Source organism: Chrysemys picta, chromosome 13, assembly GCF_011386835.1.
Source record: "Chrysemys picta bellii isolate R12L10 chromosome 13, ASM1138683v2, whole genome shotgun sequence".
NCBI classification, from domain to species: domain Eukaryota; kingdom Metazoa; phylum Chordata; order Testudines; family Emydidae; genus Chrysemys; species Chrysemys picta.
In genome coordinates, this window is record NC_088803.1 from 38,340,493 (window position 1) to 38,363,703 (window position 23,211).

The window sequence follows — 23,211 nt, forward strand, 5'->3', positions numbered from 1 at the left end:
GGCGGATTGGCTGCGGGTGTTAAGATGGGCGGGTGCTATAAGGTGCGGTGGCCACTCTGATTGGCTATCTCTTTACTCAGGCGCGGTGCCGTCACTTCCTCCCCGGCCGGACCTGCCCCCGGCGTTCATTCTCTTTAGTGTTTGCCCTGTGTCCGCCACCTCCCTCCGCCACTGCGATTCGCCCCCCCTTCCCAGACCCCCTCCCCGCCTCGGGACCCGGCCAATGGACTGAGACGCCCGCCTGCCCGCCCGCAGCACCAGCCGGCCCGGGAGCCGCAGCCCAGGCAGCCAGGTGAGAGGGGGGCGGCTCCGGATTCCCCACGGGGGGGGTCGGCGGCGGCGGCGGGCCTAGTGGGGCAGCGGCGGCTCTGCTGTCTCCATCTGTGGGGTGTGCGAGGCCGGCAGCAGGGCCCCTGATTGGCGGGGATGGGAGTCGGTGCTCGGTAGGTAGTAGCGCCGCCAGCTCGCACAGGGGCAGGGTTCCCCTTCGCCTCCCGCTTCCTGGGGATGAGCCGGAGCCCCGTCCTCACGGGCAGCGGTAGGCGGGCCCTGGGGGGAGTCGGCCTGGTGTAGCGGGGGGGCGGCGGCTCAGGTTACAGAGCGGGCCCTGGCTGAGGCTTCTGAGGGGGAGCAGGCCGCGCTGGGTGGGAATCGCCGCCCTGTCCGCGAGGGAGGCAGTTGAGGGGGAGCATCCCGGGCCCTGCCCCGTCGGAGGCACCGACCCCCAGGTGCCTAGGCAGGTGGTAGCTGAAGCGCCAGGTCCCCTCCTTCCCACTCATCCCCTGCAACACCAGGGCGGGTGACAGCTACAGTATCCTCCACCCCCATTTTCCCGTCATGACATCAATTTTTTGGTAGATGTAACAGCAACAGGTTCCTTTGCAAGCTGTTTGCCCGCTGCCCGTTTTAGAGCCTGTGGGACAGGTGCATTTGTTTAGTTTATACCTGCTGCCCCATTGTGTTAGAGCCCCGATAGGCAATATCTTAACTTGATATACAGATGACAGCCTTCTGTTTGTTTTTGCCTTTTAAAGAGGCAGAAGAACAAGGTGCATGTCAGTGGGTAGGTTAAGATCACAGTGACACAAACAAATAAAAATGCCAGACCAACAATATAATTTTTTATCTGCTGCTTGGGTAGTAAGTTTATAAAATAGATACACAATGGTCTTCTGAGTTTTATTTAAAATTCTTATAATTCTCATTTTAACATGCAGCTACAGTACCTTGTAGCAATGTTCATATGGGGGCGGGGGGGAAGCTGTATTTTAAATGTGTTAATGGTGATGTTAACATCGGAGCATAGATGAGACAAGTTGTAGTTTTAACATGTGGCATCTGTCAAGTCAATCTGTGTAGAAATTAATCCAGCCATAGACTTACCTACATCTGTGTAATTGTGCTGAGGTAACTACAGGATCAGAGGTAAATTGAAAAAATGGGTTGTCTATATTTCTGGCACTGAATAATGTAAATTCTACTCTACAGGTGTCTGGATTTTTAAAGCCCCATCTAATAGTCTTTATTGGTAAATCTAGAAATTGCGAAAGTGGTTTGACTATTTTTACACATTTATCATTCCAAAAAGGGGAGTTCATTTTGCCTGTTGTAACAGTACTCTCAACAGTTGCATTGACAACTTCTCTTAGACATGAAGATGTTGATATTTACACTGCATGTACGTGTCTTGATTATTTTAGTGGACTGGACCAATAGAGAAGACCTGTGTGGTATTTTTTATAACTACAATCATTAGCCTTGAGTGTGTATTTTCAAACCATGTAATGTTATAGAAAAATAAATAAAAAAGTTTCATTTAACATATTTTTATGATAGTGGAAACTGTTAGCATTTAAAGGCTTCCATGTTATCTCAGTTCTTTGCCTTAATGACATCTCTCTCTGCTCTTGGTTTTGTGTCTTTAAATCACGGTGTTGCTCCTGCTTCTCTTCAGATCCCTGTTTAGGCTTTTCATCACCTGCTTCTCTTTTTATCATTAATCCACATCCTCTCTCCTGGGGTGTCTTATCTGTATTTGTGAAGCACCATGTAAATTATCAGCTATGTGAATTATTTTGAGCCTCATCTTATAGTGCCACAAATATTAGCTTTGAGATATTCCTTGGCTAGTCAAGGTCTTGTAAGAGGAACATGTTTGTGGTTTATAGAAAGTTTGTCCAGGAGCACGACCTTGCTCAGCTAGAGTGTTTTTGCATTCTGATCATTCATTTTTTCCTGTAATTGATAGAGTATGAGGGGCTAGTGCCTTTTTTGTGGCAGCTATTTAAACCTTTCAATAACAAATATTTGGCTATCCTATTTTAACACTAATTATAAAAGTTAAATAATCAGCCACATCAGAGCTGCTTCATACTGCAGGTTATCAAGCCATTGTCACTGAGGTTTGGTTTACATCTAAAACTTGGGTCAACCTAGCTACGTTGCACAGGGCTGTGAAATTTTTTTGACCCAGTTAGGTCAATCCCCTCACTGTAGATGCAGCTAGGCCGACAAAAGAATTCTTTCGTCGACCTAGCTACCACTCTACAGTGAGAGAAAAACCCTTTTGTTACTGTAGTAAGTGTCTATGCTACAGCAGCATAGCTGGAGCTGTGCTACTGAAGTGTAGACATACCCTGATATTGGGTTATCATGGTGTATTTTGTAAAATGACCTAACTCTACAAAGCTATTAGTTTGTGGAAATTTGGACTTGAAGTTCCAATAATGATTTGGTGTAGGGGAAGACTGGAAAGGAGCAGAGGCAGCTAAGCCATCAGTTCCTGCAGTATTTAACCTTCCGTGTTTAAAAAAGTGTGTAGCCTTTATAGTAGTAAGGAAAATTCACATTTTGTAGTGTGGTTCTGTCTTCCTGGGTCTGCAGACAGCAGACTTAATCGGTTTCTCTGTTGCCATGGGATTCTAACTAGCATTAGTGAAACTGACTATGTCTTTGTCACTGCTACTTGGAAAAGTTATGAACAGGCAGGATGCTGTAACTATTCACAGAGAAGGAGAAAACAGAAGTGGAAGTTGAGTGAAGGATAGAATGACAGTGCCCCTGGTCACTGCAGTGAGGAGTCTGGAGGAGATGTAAAGTAATGGATCCTTCTGTACACTCGGGGGGCTTGAGATGATGGAGGGGAAGGGGTTTGATATGTATTACCCTTACTAGCCAGAGACTGATATTGGAGACAATAATAGCATCTTTCTTGGTAGCCACCAGCCATCAAGTTAAAAATGGGACGGGGAATTGGGAGGTTGGATAAGCATGGGAGTCCTGGGGGGGTCTGTCAGGGAGCAGGGGTGTAGATAGAGATCAGGAGGTGGGAATGGGGGGGGGTGGTTTGGATAGGCGTGCAGTCCCAGGGGCCTGTCAAGGGACGAGGGTGTGGATAGGGGTAAGGGCAGTCAGGGAGCAGGGGGGGTTGGATGGGTCGGGAATTCTGAGGGGGGCAGTCAGGGAGTGGGAAGTGGGAGAAGTTGGATAGGGGGTGGGGGCTAGGCTGTTTGGGGAGTCACCGCCTTCCTTAGCCGGCCCTCCATACAGTTTTGCAACCCCGACGTGGCCCTCAGGCCAAAAAGTTTGCCCACCCCTGTTCTAGTAGATTTATGTTCTTTATAATTACAAGCTATTTGATTTACAACTATTAGACAAGTATGATAATGGAGAGGATATTATTAAACACAAATCGGAGGACATTTAATAATGTTATCAACATGATGCCATGTTGGTTTTGTGTTAGTCATTTAAAATTAAGAACTAAAAAATAGACAGAAATACATTTCTATAACCTCTTATTTGTTTAAAAATCATTCTGAAAAATATGTATCAATCAATTAGATGTTAAACTTCATAAACCTGCTCTTGTAATTATTCTTCTACCTTGTGATAGTTCACTCTGAAGATTGTCACTGCACAGGTGACAGATGTTCACAATATATTGGCTTTTGTTATATTTATGGTGATTGAAGAATTCCTTTAGTTTTTAAATATCTCTGGGGAATACGACTATAACAACTCAATTTAGTGTGATGGGGTCTGTAAGATATTGTATTATTTATATCTAACATTTTTCTGATTAGTTTTTTTACAAAGTATCCTAAGTCTAGAAAAAAATGGATTTGTTCATCTAAAAAAGATGGCTGGAAATGTTAGTACGTCTTGTACAATTTTCATTTGTGTAGATTGAGCATTCCTTGTCAGCTACTATTTATTGCACAGCCCTTTTCTCATCTTTTCTTTTTTCAGTCATCTGTTGTCTACTGCTTTGTGGTATAAGTACAGAAGAAATTGTTCCTGTCCCACCTTGTTTACCATTAGACACAGTACAATATACTAAAAACTACACATGGTGTGTGGACTGAAGGTCAAACCTTCACGTGGTCAGTTATTTTTTTTACATACAATTTTAAATTTAATACTTGATGCATATCCTTGAACTGCTTCACACAATGTTCTGGGATGGTAACATTTGGATTTTATGAGGAAGGTCACTTATAGAACAGTGAGAAGGGGATTAAAAGGACAACAAGTCCAAGCATTTAAGAAATATCCAGCTATTGAAAATGGTTACGATCATTCTGCAAAGTACATTCTCAGAGGCTGTATTGCTGCAACGGAGGAATACTTTTTTGTACTATCCAGGTGAAAATCCTATGGAGAGAGAGGAACTTAAACCTGTCTTTAAAGTTTTCGCTCTAGTAAGATAGTTATAAGACTTTTATGTTAGGGACTGAAATGCTACTTTGGGATTTATTTTCGGTCTTGGCTTATGTCAAAAAATCATTACAGTGCCAAGAGACCATCCACCTTCTCTGATAAAATAGTAGGAAATAACTGAGTAGGAAACAAATTTTAATTTTCAAGACCCCAGAGGCAAAACTGGGGGCATGCTATGTGTAATGTCTGTCAAAAAAACAAACCATAAATGTATTGAGTGGGATTGGTCTAAAATTGCAAGTGACTGACTTGATCTTAGTACCGAAAGCATTTCTTTCTTTTAAAAAAAAACAAAAAAAACAAACAAAAAAACCTCTGGCATTTAACTACATAATTTTTAGTTATGAGACATGACCAAGTTTGAACATTGAAATTATTGCTTTAATGTTACTTAAGTTTTAAACCTTTAACAAAATATATAAGACATTAACTCTTTAGGGAACTTTTACTAATCAGTATCTCTGCTTTCTCCTTTTCCTACTTATACCGCATAATATCAGTATATAACACAAGAAGTTAATCAGAAATATTAAGGAGTCTGACCTGGGCCCTGATAGTCAATAGTCATATAAAACTCACCTTTAGTAAGTAAGGGCTGCAGCGTTTGATTCATAGTTGTTAAACTTTTTCTATTGAACCAGACTTTATAAAAATTCTGCAACACAGTGCCAGAGCCAGCGCTTTAACTGATACCACTGTGTGCACAGCTGTTACTGTAACTTTTAAAGATGGTTGCAAAAGTCAATTTTTGAATAAGGCTATCAGATATCTGTTTCTCTGTGTAGTGCATTGCAATGCATTGGTTCTGTGGAGGAGGCATAAATTCTGTTCCCTTATCTGATCTTAGTCCTCCAGTGTTAGATCACATGGCAGTAAGATCAGGCCTTGCTGTGGAGGGGGTACATCATATTCTTAAGCAACTCTTATAGCCAGGCGAAGAGCAGGATTGATGGACTCCATGATTCCAGCCATTTCTCCAAATTTAAGGCTTGGTCTACACTTAAAAGTAGTTTGACATAGCTATATCAGTCAGGGATGGGGAGGGAACACACCCCTGACCAACATAGATATTCTGACATAAACCCCAGTTTAGATGCAGATAGGTCGATGAAAGAATGCTTCCATCAGCGTAGCTGCTGTAGCTCATGGATGTGGTGTTCCTCGTATACAGACAGGAAAACCTCTTCCATTAGTGTAGGCTGCATTTACACTATAGGGTTGTGCCAGTATAGCTATGGCAATATAGTCTCCGTACAGTAGGTATCCCTAAGGGGGGAGGTTAGTTGGGATTAGGGAAAGGGAGCAGGAAGGAGGAGGGTTGTCAAATCAAGCTGTAGTTCTGCATTGTTTACAAATGAGCTTCATTTTTTACCATCTGTCAGGGAGAATATAATGTTTATGTAAGTTCTTGTCTAAGGCTGAGATTTTCAATGGTCATGGGGAGTTAGGCATCCAACTCCCTTAGGCCCCTCTGAAATTCACAGCCTAAATACTTACAATGCATATATTGAAGGCATCTTATAAAACAAGCCTCAGAAACTTAAAATATATGTGGAGTTAACATTTTTCTGAAAACAAATTCCAAAATTTTCAAGCAGTCTTCACTCTCAGCTACACTTTGGACAATTTTGCCCTCATATTCAGAAGTTTCTTCATTGCTCCTGATGATAATTTTTAGCAATGATCAGTTAATTATAGAATACCTTAAAATACTTAAGTAGCTTCACATAGCAAATTATTAACACTGCATTTTTTTTCTTCCTAGGCTTTCTCCAACATAAATACCCGCCTTGGAACTAAAACCAAAACTTCACTGTCCCTGGATCACTTAAAGGTACAGGAAACATTAAACCTATGATTCAGTAACTTTTATCACTTATAGTGTCTATCTTTTTTTAACCTAATATTCAAGGAGGTTATTAACTGGCAATATTCTGTTACACGGTGGAAAACAGCTCTTTTTCCCCTTGCATACTTTAACTTATCTGAAACAACTCTAATAATTTTGGCATTAAAGAAATGACCTAAAAAAGAAGTTACCTGAAAAAATTACTTTCTTCATAACTTTTTCTTACAGAAATCTGACAATTTTTGGCTGAGTGAAATGAGGCCGTAAACTCAACTTGATAGTATTTCTCTGGATGTAACATAACTTTATTGTTATATTTATAACATAACTGGATGTAACATAACTACCATTCCCGATACTTCCAAAATTTCAGGGAATATTGTAGGTATCAGTAGACAGAATTCTATTGATTTTGGTAAAAATTGGAAAACCAGGAGGAGGAAAATGTGTGAGTGAGTGGGATACAGTCCCTGGCATCTGGTTAGCACACCCATCAACTTTAATAAGCTCTCTAACTGTTTATAGAACAAAGAACTGGTTAATGGAAACTACCAACACCTTCCAGTATAACAACATTCCCCATCTAAACTCTGCTCATCATTCCAATGGAGTTTAAAATTTTCTTCTTTCTGCCTTATCTCCTAGGCAGAAAGAAGAAAACTAATTTAATAAACTACAAATAGGTAAATAGCTAAGGTGGTACTATGTCCCTGAACTGAAGGGGAGGTGGGGATGTAAGATTGGCAAATTGGAACCGTGGGGTTGGGGGAATGGAGGATACAAGAAGCCCCTGGTGTGTGCAATGAGGTTGGCATATAGAAGCTACAAAGTATGACTCTCTGATCTAAAAGTATCTTAATGAGAAAAGGATTGGGAGCAAAACCACTGTGTTCACTTCTGTACTCTGCCTCTGTTCATTGTGACTTTAGGCTTCAGTTTTGCTACCTGTATCTCACAAGGGTCATCTAAAGTTTGTAAGGTATTTGCCGTCAAACAAAAGGTCCTATAGGAGTTCAAAATGTTTTTTTAATTAATTTTTGAATGCAGCTTGCAAGCAAATTATCTGGTTTTTTTCACCTAATACATGAGTGTTTTCTTAGTTTTCTATTTCAGTTGTAAAATGTCAATATCAACCTAAGTCTCAAGTTTTCTTTTGTAAGTGGCAACCTAAAACAGTCTAAATTTCTGTTACAGGACACATGTCGCCTTAATTTGTAAAGGTTATTGCCTAAATTTTTTTTATTGATGCTAAAACATGGCCTATAATTAAGCTTTTGCTTTGAGTGGAATGTCAGTCGCAATAGCTTAATGAGTAACTTGTACAAATCAGTTACAGTAGTTTGGCTACCTAAGAAGTTTAAATTTCACCAATAAACGGACACCTTGCTTTGTTCACTGTTTGGAGTCCTGTCAAAATATTTCTCAAATTTGGTTTTACAAAGTGTATGTTATATAGAAGTCCTCTCTGGGCCATTCTTATATTTCTTATTGTTTGCAGTACCAGAAATGAAATAAATGGAGACCTCTTAAAAAAAAAAAAAAAAAAAAAAAAAAAAAAACTATAGAATTAGTTAAATATCTGCTTCACAAGAAGAATTAATTCTTGAATACAAGATTCCTAGGCTTTCCCTGCTCTGAGAATAAGTGTTGATGCTGATATATTTCCAGATTGGTAATGTCTGTGCGTTTGGCAAGGTACAATGCAATTGGAGTATAAATATAAATGGGCTTTGCTTGAAGGAGCAAATTAGGTAATGACGATTGCATCAAACAACAAACAAGTTATATCTGTGTACGAACAAGCATTATGTACGTTGATAGTAACACAGATAAAAAGGATAGGTTAATTAGAAAATTTTCACCTGCAACACGATTCAGTTTTATCTTTTTTTTTTAAGTAGCAAATTCATCTTGTGGTATGGAAATAAACTGTGGGTTCATGTATTCAAACGGTTGGCATAGGGTAAATGTTAAGAGATGACTACTGCCACAAGCTAGCAATTATACTTCAAGTGAAGTTTTAGCTCATTGTGGATTCTTTCAAATCTCCAATTTGGGCAGACATTACTGCCACCTAGAAACAGTGATGGGAGAGAGCACTCGTGATTTTGTTTGGTGCATTTTTCTTGCCTGCTAAATTGCCAGCATTGTGTGCTGGGGGTCTCCATAATAACGTTCAGTACCTATATAGCATTTTTTTATCTGTAGATTCAAAGCACTTTACAAAGGAATAGTGAATGGTATTGTCGCCATTTTACAGATATGGAAATTGAGACACAGAAAAATGCTGTGTGGTTCTATTTAATTTAAATGCTGTTACTTGGTTTCTTCTGAGGCTGGAAATCTCATCTCAAATTCCCAGAGGATAAACAAAAGCTGAGCTCTTTCAAGTTATTTATTCGAAAGTTGGGGGAGTGGATGTTGGGGTGCATGGAGGGGAGGTAAACTACATATCATTGTTCCAAGCAAAGAGGTAAACTTTCAGCAGCTGTTTCCTAAACCCTGCCAGGCCTTTGTCTAAAACTTAAGCGGTTGGTTTGTAGGCGGAAAAGAAGCAAGTTATGACCCTATGAACATGTCTACGGCAATTTTGTTGTCTGGTTCTGGAATGTGAACAGCTGAAATTTGTTCACGTTTGGATTAGTTTCTAAAATCTTATTGCTTTAAGTCCTAGGTCATGTGCTGGAGTTTCTATAGAATTTTAGGATAATGGCTGAATTTTCTATCTTAAGCATTGTTCTCTCTAGGGAATTTTTTTCAGGCTTAATATTGTTGTCTGACTCTTGATGGAGACTGATCCATGTAGAACTTAGTTTGAGCTATGATTGTATGTGAAGCTCCATCCCTTTGTCTTCCACAGTAAATATAGAAAGTAACTAGTATTCTACTCCGAGACTTGCTTCCCTGCAAAAAATACTAGAGCAGTTTTGCAAGATCTAGGTAGTAAGCACCTTGTGGATGAAAGGAGCAGAAGAAAACAGGAATAAATGTATGGAGACTTAGAACCATAACATGCTAAACTAAACCACGAAACATGGGGAAAACTCAAACATAAGGCAAATGAAAACTTTGGCTAATCCTGTTAAGTACATACTTACATTTGAGGCAGTGTGGCTGCTAATGGATGTCCCTGACTATCAAAAGTGTATTGATCGGGGAAGTACTGATTCCAGTAGATCATGATGTGCACACAGAATTAAATTAGCATTCTGCTGTGTTTTTATCTTGGTTGCACCCTGATGGATTAGCACTTTTAGCATGGCAGTGATTAACAATATTCTGAACTAAGCAGTATTTAGGAAGTAACAGGCTTGTGTTGCTATTATCCCCAGAGGCGTATACCAAGTAACCTATGAAATTGTTCAAGAATGACCACCTAGAAAAAGAAATCGGGGTGGTGTTGAATGGCTCTGTGAATGCATGGCAGGAAGTTGGTACAAATTTCAGCAGCTTCTGCCTAAATAATATCTCCTATTTCTGCAAAAATTTAACTCTGAGCCATTGGGTTGCTTTGACAGTGTAAGTGTGATCAATGTACGTATTCACATGTGATTTAATTTCATTATTTTTTCTAGTCTTAAGTTTGTATAATTAAAAATAAAGTGTCACCAAATTTTAGATTTGGCATCCACAAACATCTAACAAGCCACATTTGTTACCAGAGAGTAACGTGTTAGTGACCTATATTTTAACATTTGTAAAAAGAAAAGTCAAACTTTCTCTCTTGCTAGAAGGACTGAGAATCTGTCCAGAAAAGTTGCAATCAGTGTTTTTGTGCTGGTATGTATGTTCTTTAGGCTGAAAGATGCTGTCATTTCTGTAAAATATTGTTTCATAATCTGCTTGAAAATAAACTCCATTTTAGTAGCTGCTATAATCTTTGGGGTTCCAGCATGTAGCGCATTCTTGCGGTAGTTAATCGTATGGTGTTTTTAAACCAGCAATTTTGGAGACATACAAAACATCTGAATAGGTTAGTTTTTATACTTGTTTAATTTAGCTAGCCAGTCTCTTTGAAATCTTAAAAATTATGCTCATTGGTAGACCTTAGTGCTGACTTGAAAACCTATGAAATATTTAATGAGCAGCGTGAAACATTAGAAATAGGCTCATAAAATTAAACTCTAGTCATCATCCAGTGAGCAAAATAGACTAAATAGCAAGCAATGAGGGGATTATGGAAGGCAGTATGCCCTTGATAAAAGCATGGAAAGTGCTTTGGTAACTTCCTAATTAAATTAACTATTGTACCTCATTGGTATTTATGTGTTAACAGTATTTGTTACTGTGACAATGCAAGCTGAAAGGTTTTTGGAACATCAGCATTTCAGTTTGCTTTTTTAAGCATCTAGTGTATTTGCAGTACAATAACCAAGCAGAAAAATCATTAAAGAAAAAAAAAATCAGAGCTTAGTTACATTTTAGATAGTGAAGTACCTGCTACAGGACTCTGCTTTACCATTGAAGACCTTTTGGAAACTGCCTCTAGAGATGAATTTGGTGGCTCACTTAGGCGATGTCTACACTAGCACTTTTGTCGGCATAACTTGTCACTCATGGATATGAAAAAATCTCTAGTGTAGACATAGCCTTAGCAGTTTCCCATAAGAATTAATTTTTTTTCTATTTTCTGCACTGCTGCTAGCTTGATTCAAAGTGCAATTTAATGTATGTTTTGCAGCTTAGCTACCTGAGATTCCCTCTTCCTATTTGGTACCACAGTAGTGGAGTTCAACTGAAAAACAGTGCACTGGTTTAAACATATGGGAGCTGTGGGCAGAGTTTTCAGTGAAGGAACTGCACTTTAGAACTTGGTTTCTACTTTAGGCTTTTCAGAAAAGCAGTGTAAATTATGTTGTTTTAAGGGGCATGATATTACTTCAAACTCACCAAAGGAAGAGAAGATTCAATAATTTCTTCTATTTGTAAGATGTTACTCTTTAGTTGTGTTGAGCGTGGTATCTCGTTTCACTTGGCCAATTATTTTTTCATTTAAAGTCAAGACTCTTTCAGTGCTTTCAGACATATACTCTTTGTAATTAGATTTAAGGGCTATAATGTCGTTACTCTGGAGCCACCTTCTAAATTTACTGCATCTTACCTTCTCTCAACCTCCAGGTCCTTCTTTATAAACACTGACAAGTTATTGACTACCGTTATGGTGTACCAAATGTGAAAAGTCTATACGTTTGATAGGCACATACAGCGCTTGCTCTCAGATGTTTAAGACCATTTGCTGCATATGAAAAACTAGTTTGTCTGAACTAATTTTCTCTCTTCTGCGAGCTAAAGCATTTAGTATGAATCACTCATGGCATTTTAGAGTTTATGCTGGCAACTTTTAAAGTGAGATTGAATTAGCAGGAAAATCCTTTTTTAGCCCTCAGAACATAATGAGGGAGAAGTGCACTTCAGAGATTCAGAATTTAAACTGCTTTGAATATTTGTAAAGTGCCATAAGGTCCCTGTTATGCTTCCTAGTATTTTTATTTTTAAAATAATGGAAATGGGAACCTTTTAATCTTTCACTATGTGTATATATCTGCAAATATTTAAAAAATGTAACTGTGTACTACTACAAAACAAGGTGAAAATATGCAAGCAAGTAATTTGCATCAGACACAAGCAATCTTGTACAAAATCCTCAGACACACATGGAGTACATAAATCATAACAGGAAAGGTAACTATTAATCCCAGAAGGAAACTCCACACAAGCTTTTAACTACAGTATGATAGTCTTTGAAGTTCCTTAACAAATATGAAAAATATATTCAGTCATTCAGGTGAGACTGAGTGTTCCCACTTCAGTAGAAAATAAACAAAAATCTTGATGCTCAGATCTGAAAAGAGGAAATTTCCTTCTTGCCAGAGTAACTTTTACTAACATAAGGAAAGATGCATACTTAAGTAAGATGTTACCCCTAGTTGTCTAAACCTAATTCATTCATGATCAATTGTAGATAAAGAAACAATGACTACCTTTGTTGAGGCATGGAATCAGAATCAAGAGTATTTAAAGGGGACTTAATGGAGATGCAACAAAAAAGTTTAGGAATATGAAGAGGAGCATCAAAATCAGTGAGTCTAGTAGACCAAAAACCACCAGTTGAGATCCATTTATCAGAAATGCCACCAAATACAAATATTGAAATATTACATGACTTTCAGTCTACTGGATTGGTAATGGAAGTTTGTTTGCAAAATTATCACTTTGCCTTCTAGAAGTTTTTCCTCAATCCTTTTTAAAACAAACAAACAAAAAAATCAGTGTTTGTATATTCATGAATACAAGTTCTCACTACTGCTCTTTTTAGCCATGTAATGCCTGTCCCACTTCCTCCTCAACGCAGGGAAAGGCTCTGGCAGTTCCCTGCTGCCAAAACCTTTCCCTGCTGCCTCCCCCCACCAGAGTCTTTCACTGACACGTTTAGCTACATGCATGCTGCAGCATGAATGCAGCTTGCTTTTCACTGTGGCATGTAGCTACTCAGTTACTACATGCACCTCTAGTGGGTTGCAGTGTAGACATACCCTTTGAGTCATCCCCCTTTCCTTCCTACATTTGGAAGTCTCTTCACAGGCTCAGAATTTGAAGCCTGCAGAACATGTGGATAGTTGTATTGCTAGTAATAGCACCTGAGTGGATTCTGGATGAGCAATTTCACTTGTATTCTTCATCTTAAAGTCATACAGACATAAACCTTTGCCAGCAAGTTAGGTTTTATAGAAATCTACAGCTGGGAAGTGTGTGTAAAATAAATTAGTAGTAAACTTGGAAGTACAAATTTATTTTGAAACAGTAAATTGCTGGATGGCTGGTAAATGGATATTGGCAGCTGGCTCCGGCAGATGTAATATCTTCAAACTGACAGTTTTAGTGTATATTTAAGCTGAACTGTCTGGGCATGAATGTAATGTTGCACCCATGCAAAGCAGAATGCTCCCACTAACTTGTTAGTGGGGAAAAGTGCTATCATATATAGTACTTCACAATTACTCGTATAAGTTTGTCACTTGGAGGTTACGTCTAATTTAAAATAGACAGTTGCTTAAGAGCACTTCTGACATTTGGCTAGAGGGCCACAAAACTGAACAGTGCAATCGTAATGTATGAACTGTGAATAAGGCACCTTCTAATTCAATTATATATGCATTTGGAATATTCTATATAATGTATGATATGTGTCAAACTCTTGACCCACAGTTTGAAAACCGCTGCTATAGAGTAATGGCATGTTAGCATTGACTGCTGTCACCTACTCAGAAAAGGTGAACAATACAGTGAAAGCCACAGTGTATCTTCCTTCCAAATCAAATATATGGCTGTGTACTTGCTTTGAGCAACTGTTCTTTTTTAAAAGACCACATTATTGCTTATCTTTTTGAGTTATAGACTAATTCCAAATAGCAACAAAGCTGAAATGTAATATAATTTTGAAAGTTGTTCTGTTTTGTATAATAGCAACAACTCATGTAACTGGATTTGCTTTGAAAGCGGATTCAACGATGATGTAGAAAAGAGATGGGCAGTTAAGTAATTTTAAATGAGCAAGAATAAATGCAACTACTGTCCTTTTTCTGTTTTGTAAACTAAACCAATGTGAAGTTTATGCACTTTGAAATATTTTGTTAAAATTGTTGGGATGCAGGCGAGTTTGTGTGTACAAAATGGAAACAGTAGGGTGCTTGAAGAATGTTTGGACTCTTTTTTTAATAATAGAGAAATAAATTTAATAGATATTTTCCAGTTATAAACTTCTTATACATACTGATGTTCCAATCATGTTTGTGAATTATTGGAACTTAAATATTTGGTATAATCTTTTTTTTTTTCTTCCTTACAACCTTTTAGGTAGACCATTAGGCTCCATCACACTGAATTAATCTGCATTCAAAGCTGTCTACCTGCAGTAATTCACTTTGGTTGCAAGTGAACATGTCTCAAGTTCAAATTCAGAATCCATCTGCTGCTCTCTCTGGGAGCCAAATATTGAATAAGAACCAATCTCTTTCGCAGCCTTTGAGTATTCCTTCTACCACTAGTTCTCTGCCCTCTGAAAATGCAGGTAGACCTCTTCAAAACTCTGCTTTACCTTCTGCATCTGTTACATCCACCAGTGCAGCTGCAGGTAAGCATGTTAATGAATGTATTTCTCAGCCTTGTTCTGTGGTCTGATACAGCAGGTTGCAGACATTTAGGAACTGATTTACAAACATTACTCTAAAAACTGTATTTGCCACCTGAGTTGGCTTCCATGTTTTATCATAGTTTTAAGAGAAATTGTTTTAAACAGATCTAAAAATAGCTTTCAAAAGTTTTGAGAGAATGAATTAAAAATATCTATTTAAAATTATAATAGCTAGATGATTTTGTTGAAGGAATTGTCAGCAACATTTTAATCAGTGTTCTTTACAACAGTTTTTTCACTTTATGCACATTTTAAACTGACAGCATGTCTTCAATTCACATATAACAGCAGGAGGATTGGTGTGTGAACAAAGGCCTGACCTTAGACCATCCCTGACAGGTGTTTGTTTACTGGAGGTCTTTAAGAATAGGTTAATGAGAATTCTACACCCCCCCCTTAGAAGACTATTCCAGTATTTAACTATCCTTATATTTAGAAAGGTTTCTCCCCCCAAATATCTAACTTAAATCTCCCTTGCTGCAGATTAAGCCCATTACTTCTTGTCTGCTTTCAGTAGACATGGAAAACTATTGATCACCATCCTCTTTATACATACCCTTAACATGTTTAAAGACTGTTCTCGGGTCCCCACCTTAGTCTTCCTTTCTCAAGATTAAGCATACCCAGTTTTTTAACCTTTCCTCATAGGTTGAGTTTTCGAAACCTTTGTCCACATTCTTCCTAAAATGTGTCACCCAGAATTGGACACAAACTTCTGGCTGAGGCCCCACCAGTGCTGAGTAGGGGGACAATTACTTCCTGTGTCTTACAAACAACACTTCTGTTAATACACCCCAAAATATTAGCCTTTTTTGCAACTGCATTGTACTACAAATCATTTAATTTGTGATCCCCAATAACTCCCTGATCCTTTTCAGCAGTGCTACTCCCTACCCAGTTACTCCCCATTTTGTTATTGTGCATTTGATTCCCCCCCCCCCTTCTTCCTAAATGGAGTACTTTGCACTTGGATAATGAATAGCATAATGATCAGACTTTTTCAAAAAGGGGAGATACTTAACAAGGGTTTTCCTGAGAAAGTGGGAACAGACCTGAAGTGGAAAGGATGATATGGCTAGGAAACTAAATTAAATGCTAGAGAACTTGTCCTGATTTGGTTTAAATGCATAGCATATGTAGGTTAAAATTAATGTAGAGTTTGCGTGGAGGAAAAATGAATGAATACAGACCAGAGTAACATAGGAAAATAGATTCCCAAGGGCAGAAACAGAAAAGCCCATAAATAAGAACTGACCCTTCAAACAAATGAACATGATGATGCACAGTTAGAGAACATCTAATGTATATTGCCTAGGTCAGAGTTGAGGCCTCAGCCTCCTAAACTTTAAACCACATCGACATGTACCTGGGTAGATGTCTGAAAGCAAATTGCCATTTGATCCTTCCTCTTAGTTTCTGTCACAATTATGGCATTTGCCCTTGGATCTTGAATTTAAATGCTTTCCATTCTACACACAATGGTTAGAGATCTCCACATTCACAGATTCACTGGTTTGAGACCTGCTTAGAGCTCTCTATCCCAGCAAATAACTCTGATGGTAAAGTAGCATGTTCCCCCTGAACCAGCATGGATTGCAAGCTGCTATCAGTACTTCCATAAAGATACAGAAAATTAATTGTTGAATCTTTGGTAACTTTTTAAATTCTGGAATATCAGTCATCTTAATTATGATCTAATAATCTGTGATTTTTGCCTTATCATTCAGCTCCTTCTAACATGGCAAACCCCAAAGAGAAAACCCCAATGTGTCTTGTGAATGAGTTAGCCCGTTTCAACAAGATTCAGCCTGAGTATAAGCTTTTGAGCGAGCAAGGTCCAGCTCACTCTAAGGTAAATATTGCTCATATCACGTATGCATTTATATTGACAAGTAACTTTGTGAGTGGAAAGACAAAATGTCTAGCTCTTGTGCAAAATAATCTACAATAGTAGAGTTATGGGTAGTTTAATGGGACACTGAAAACAATTTAAAGCCTTAAGTGATTTCCAATTACAGTCCAGCTTTTTTAGTACATCCCTATTGGGTATGATGAAGCATATTAAGGTTGAGCTGGGGATGTTATCCCAGGGGTTAAAACTTGTCCAATGCTAATTAATTGTTTTTAAAGCTGCTTATTGTAGTTGTTGCAGGAGAGGTTTGAGACTTACCCTTAACTGTACACTACTTACTTTTTTCCATTGTCTGCATTGTGGTCATGGCTTTAACATACAGTGTTTAATGGAGTACGTGTTAGCAATCAGTTTCTATTATAATACCCAACTTTGAATTGTTACAAATATGGTTTTTTTGTGCTGAAATTTCCCATGCTCTCCCTGCTTGACAGTGATTTTATTTTAAAGCTTGAGCTAAATTCCGTTCCCCAAAAAACTATACCTTCAGATGCAGTAAAGATGGCTGAAATGTGTTGTTCTCTTCCCCCCTACCCCCCTTTGGAAAAGTAGTCCTTAATGAGAACTCAAGTACATTTGTTTGGTATGGGAATAGTAAGTTCACAGGAAAATCACTTCTGGGAATACTCAGTTGGCTACTTAAAATTTTAGGAGTAAAAACAGTCCCTTTCCTCTTGTACATAACTGCACATTTTCATTGACCAGATTGTGCTACTCATGCTGGAACAATTTAATCTGGGAATTGTCTGAACTGAATCTTTGCAAAGCTTTCCAGAATATTAGAATTGGAGAGAATCATGGGGAGAGACTCATGGGGTCCCTAGAATTTTTGCTGCATTTTGCAAAGTGTCAATATTCATTTAAGGTAGTGCCTTTCCGATGCTTGCTTTCTACAAAAAGAAGAACAGGAGTACTTGTGGCACCTTAGAGACTAACAAATTTATTAGAGCATAAGCTTTCGTGGACTACAGCCCACTTCTTCGGATGCATCCGAAGAAGTGGGCTGTAGTCCACGAAAGCTTATGCTCTAATAAATTTGTTAGTCTCTAAGGTGCCACAAGTACTCCTGTTCTTCTTTTTGCGGATACAGACTAACACGGCTGTTACTCTGAAACTTGCTTTCTACAGATCACTTCACCTTTATTGCAGGCAATACAGTGCATTAGAAGTGCTGTGACAGCTTTTAATAGTCTATTCTCAAGCATTAAACTGTCTGAAATAATGCCTAAAGGTACTTGATGTTCAGATTTGCGTTTTTGGGTGGCTCTCCCACATTTCATTTATTTGCAGCTACAGTAACTCCTCGCTTAACGTTGTAGTTATGTTCCTGAAAAATGCTACTTTAAGTGAAACAATGTTAAGCGAATCCAATTTCCCCATAAGAATTAATGTAAATGGGGGGTTAGGTTCCAGGGGAATTTTTTTGCCAGACAAGACTATATATTTTTATGTGTGTATATATATATACACATACAGTGTATAAGTTTTAAACAAACAATGTAATACTGTACACAGCAATGATGTGAAGCTTGGTTGAGGTGGTGGAGTCAGAGGGTGGAAGAGAGTGGGATATTTCCCAGGGAATGCCTTACTGCTAAATGATCAACTAGCACTTGGCTGAGCCCTCAAGGGTTAACATGTTCTTAATGTAGCCTCACACTCTACAAGGCAGCACGAACGGAGGGAGGGGAGACAGCATGGCAGAGAGACACACTGTGTGTGTGTGAGAGAGAGACGCGCATTGCCCCTTTTAGTAGGCTGATCCCAGTCTAAGTACACTGCCTTTGTAAGTAGATCAGCAAGTTGAGACAGCAGCTGCTGCCAGCAAGCTCCCTCCATCCTGAGCCCTGTTGTGTCCCACCCCCACCCCCTGCTCTGTGGAGGTGGGGTACAGGAGCAGGAGGAGGGGACACCCTGACATTAGCACCCCTCTTCTTCTCTCCCTCCCCCCCTTTCTGCACAGCAAGCAGGAGACTCCCAGGAGCAGCTCCAAGGTAGAGGGCAGGAGCAGCACACGGCACTGAGGGGAGGGACAGCTGAATTGCCAGGCAATTGATAGCCTGCTGGGCAGCTGCCACACAGGGAACTTAGGGAGTGGGGAACGGAAAGGGGGGCTGCTGGCCCATCCTGGTTCCAAGCCTCCACCAGCTAGCTCCTACGGGCTGCTCTTTCTGCAAGCAGTGGACAAAGCAGGCAACTGACAAACAAAATTATAAGATAGCATTGCTCAACTTTAAACGAGCATGTTCTCTAATTGATCAGCAGCGTTTTTAACCGGGAGGACATTAAGTGAGGAGTTACTGTACCTTGTTGTAACTGACAGTGAAGTGCAATTTACTAGAACCCTGCTTTCTAGATGGTTGAGAGCAAGATTTTAGTAAATTTCACTTAACTGCAAATACACAATATAGTGGAATCTCATAGGGCATTAATCCACTTTGAAATAAATTACTTTAATATTAAAGTCTTTAGTGCCTTATGGAATTAGTGGTGCTCGTGGTTTAAAAATATTACATTGCATGGACCCATTTGTGTACTTTCTGTGCCATACTATTCTAGTGAAATTTTGGCAGGTTGTAGTAAATACTTCGTTTCTTGAGTATGTGCTGTTAGCATTCAAATGCCCACCTTAAAAGGTTGTAGAAAATATACAGGAGGCTTCTGATTTTGCAAAAGGAGTGTACGGAAAGAAGTTAGAAAATTAAACTTTTCCTTAGTAAATCTCTGCATTGCCTGGATCCTGAGGCTAAGACCTACAGGGAAAATCTGGTGGAATGTTTTTATCTGTTTAAGTTGCTTCAGGCAAGAGGCCTATGCTGTAGTAGTGATTATGAATGTCATATGCACACTAGAACAATTGTTTTCAACTTGTGGTCCACGGACCCCCAGGCCGTCTGCAAATCGTGTCTAAGATTTCCAGAGGGGTCTGCATCTCCATTTCGCAAAAGAAAATAGGTTGAAAACCACTGCCCTAGGAGAATATGCTTAGGTGTGATTATTTTTAAAACATATTAAAGTTGATTTTGCTCCAAGATAAAGACAATTCCATTAATTTTTATCTAGTGTCTTAAGCCAAAGATTCCATGTGCAATGCAGGAAAGCGTTACATTTTTTAAAAAATGAGTATTTGGGAAGAATAATCAAGGCATATACTCATTTGCATTGTTATTCTGATCAAAATTAAACTTATTTAACATACTGTGGATTTGATTCACTTGTGAAAATTAGGCTAATAGGTCTGTCCTTACCGCACTTTACTTACGGTGACGTATTACAAAGTTTCTGTAGTCGTTACACTTGTGTAAAATAACTGTTTTATCACCATATGGGTCTGAAAAACTGTGCACCTATGACTGTGATTCCCCAAATCTTTTCTGTTCTCCCCCACCCACCCCCCATTACCCATAATGGAACCTGTCCACCTGGGGCTGCAGCCGGGAGCTGAGCAGGGCTGCCCAGAGGGGCGGGCAAGTGTGGCAATTTGCCCCGGCCCCACGGGGCCCCCACGAGAATATAGTGTTCTATAGTATTGCAACTTTTTTTAGTGGAAGGGGCCCCTGAAATTGCTTTGCCCCAGGCCCCCTGAATCCTCTGGGCGGCCCTGGAGCTGAGGTCGGAGCCGGGACTGGGTGATGCTCCTCCCCCCTCCTCCAATCGGGGGCTGGCCTGGGCCCCACCATGTGATGCCCCCCGAACATTCCTCCATGTTCCCCCTCCGGGGACATGCCCCACACTTTGGGAACCACTGACCTATGACAACATAAAAAGTTATTCCTTAGTGCCTCACATATCTTTGATGTGACCTCTGAAAAATGTAACCCAAATTGAAAGTTTAAAGTAACAAGTGAATGACTTACGCCAGAGGCTCCCAAATTTTTGTTACTGCATATCCCCTTCCAGATCTACCAGCTGCCCGTGTACCCCTACCCGTCTCATCACTGATACTTTGTTCTTCCTAACACTACGTGTCTTTAGCCATCTGTCCATATTTCAGTTACATACAGATACAGTTACTGTGACACACATACAACCGAAAAAAAACCCCAACCCTGACTAAGTTCCGAGCTCAGTTAGACTAGGCAGTTGCTGGGCAACTGAACCCACGCTGTATGGTGATTGGGGGTGAGGGCTCTGTATGTCAGCAACTCTGTTCTTATTGGTACATCTTGAAGTCCATTAACTACTGTATTTTATATAACAAATTCCCACACACAGTTTTAAAGTTTCGTTTGAATGGCCTATTATGAAAATGCAATAAATAAAATCCACCATTACACAATTTTTCCTGCATTCCCCAGAGATGTCTCGTGTATCCCTGGGGGTACATGTACCACACTTCGGGAACCCCTGACTTGTGCAATATAAAAACGTAATTCTACATAAGCAGTCTGCATTTTGAGAAGATTTAGGAGAATCATGTTGGCATTATAAACATTAAAATCACACAATACATTTCTTGCAGTAACAGCCCTCTGTGTAGCCATTACCTATCTACATACTTCTGTGCACATCCTTCAATGCAGACTCCCCAAATGTCTTGCAGTGGGGAGTTGTTTGGTTAGTACTGTTATAACAGTTTTGTTAATCCCTGCATTCAGTAGCCCAGGAAACCAAAAGCATAACTTCAGCTACTGTGTTGACAAGGCTTTATTTAAGTTGTACTTAGTAATAAATAACCTTTCTGATTGTAGCAGAAGGCATATTATAAACACATAAGAGGTCCTAACAAATAATGTGAAATGGTGGTGTTGGCTATAATAAAGAACTTGCACTTCTTGTTTGTAGGTGTTTACAGTGCAGCTGACTCTTGGGGACCAGCACTGGGAAGCTGAAGGAACTAGTATTAAAAAAGCTCAACATGCGGCAGCTGCCAAAGCTTTGGAAGGGACAAAATTTCCTAAACCTACAGCTCGCCCGTCTCGTAGTGAAGGAAAGAATCCAGGTATTTGCCAGGACAGGCTCTTTAAAAATGTGTATAGGATACCCACATCTGAACTTGGTATGTATAAGTTGCTTAAGCTTGTGCTTACTTGGTGATCTTGAAGTGACATTCTGTACAGTCAGTGGCAACTGTCAAAATACGTGAGAGCTTCATCTTAATCTAAAGGTCACCTGTATGCAATGTGGAATTGTTCAAATGCCTCTGACCACCAGAGATTATTTTGAAGTGTAATTTGTTCCCTACATCTAGATGTGCATTGTAGTAAGTTTAAAGAAACATCAGTTTCAATTTTACTGTTTGTATTTTGCCATCTAACACTTCAGTTAGAGTATCCTTGTAAAGATTGACTTGCCCATGGATAGATTATTTTTTTACTGTAATAATTGAATTATGGTGAGGGTAGGTAATAAGACTTTTTGCTTGGGCAGGTAAATATTTGGTAATCCTGAAAGCCTGATTTTTTGTGGCTTCATAAAGTGTTTTTACTTAGTTTTGTTTCTACTGACATTTCTGTCAGGTACATTTTGAAGGATTTTATGAGGACTTCCAAATATAATGAAAATACATGCATAAAATTTGTAGTACTGGATGTAAAATTATTGTAGTTGGCATTTCAGTTAAAAGGTTTCAAATTGCTAAGTCAGCATTTAAGTGGGACCTGTGTGTTGAAAATAAAAATGTTCTGATTTCACTAAGCTTCTGTAGTAAGAACTTTTTGTAATTGGTAAAGTGAAGCTGAATAATCTTATCTTACTTTTACTGCATGCTCTTGACTTAGCTTTATATTCTGTATCCAAGACTTTCCAGTCTGATTAATACATTTGTATAACATCTTGATACTTAACCAACAACATCAACAAAATTAGTAGAGATTTTAAAACCACAATACAAAAGATAAAAAACATTCAACCCTTCTCCTAAATCACACTTTTAAAACACTCTATAAAAAGCCCTGCGCAGATACAAAATTTATATCTGTGGCTATAAAGCGGATATCAGCGGAGCTGCAGTGCTGTATCAGGAACCGCAGCGGCAACAGCAGCATGTCGGACCGTCCCTTGCAGGAGTTGGCACCCAGCCCAGCCTCGGCAGCTCTTCCGGCATGACTCCTCCGCCCCCAGCCCTGCCCGCTGGGGTGCGCACTAGGTTCACCAGCAGTTGTCCCTGGTCAAGCTGGTGTGCACAAGTGCCTTGCATGCTCCCGGACAGGAGACACACACCGCTGCATGGAAGGGACTCCTGCCTGGGAACATGCGAGGCACTTGCACACACCAGCATGACCAAGGACAGCTGCCAATGAGCCTGCTGGCTGCCTCAGTGGGCAGGGCTTGAGATGGTACAGCCACACCGGAGCTGCCTGGGCTGGGCGCTGACTCCTGCAAGCGATGGCCCGACATGCTGCTGCTGTTGCCGCTGTGGTTCCTGGTACAGCACTGCAGCTCCGCAGATATCCGCATCCGTGGATATAAATTTTGTATCTGTGCAGGGCTCTACAAACTATAATGAAATGATAAAACTTATGAATAAGTTGTCATTTAGCCCATAAAGAAGATGAATTTCACACAGCTCTTTCCTTGTATTTGTCACTGCCTAAG

General features: G+C 39.6%; 1 protein-coding gene across 35 annotated transcripts in view; it reads left to right on the plus strand.

Annotated features, from left to right (window-relative positions):
• STAU1 (staufen double-stranded RNA binding protein 1) overlaps nucleotides 1-23,211 on the plus strand; it is a 44,783-nt gene continuing 21,572 nt past the window's right edge. For 4 of the 35 annotated variants that reach the window (XM_042861141.2, XM_065566702.1, XM_065566689.1 and 1 more), the window contains exons 1-6: nucleotides 1-292; nucleotides 6,488-6,556; nucleotides 12,534-12,651; nucleotides 14,426-14,702; nucleotides 16,490-16,614; nucleotides 21,460-21,673. In XM_042861141.2, coding sequence (XP_042717075.1) covers nucleotides 14,510-14,702; nucleotides 16,490-16,614; nucleotides 21,460-21,673 — 532 coding nt within the window. In that variant the 5' untranslated portion in view covers nucleotides 1-292; nucleotides 6,488-6,556; nucleotides 12,534-12,651; nucleotides 14,426-14,509. Of the gene's footprint in view, nucleotides 444-4,251; nucleotides 4,386-6,487; nucleotides 6,557-12,533; nucleotides 12,652-14,425; nucleotides 14,703-16,489; nucleotides 16,615-21,459; nucleotides 21,674-23,211 lie in introns of all 35 variants that reach the window. The other 31 variants (XM_065566692.1, XM_065566709.1, XM_065566698.1 and 28 more) reach the window with 14 other exon arrangements.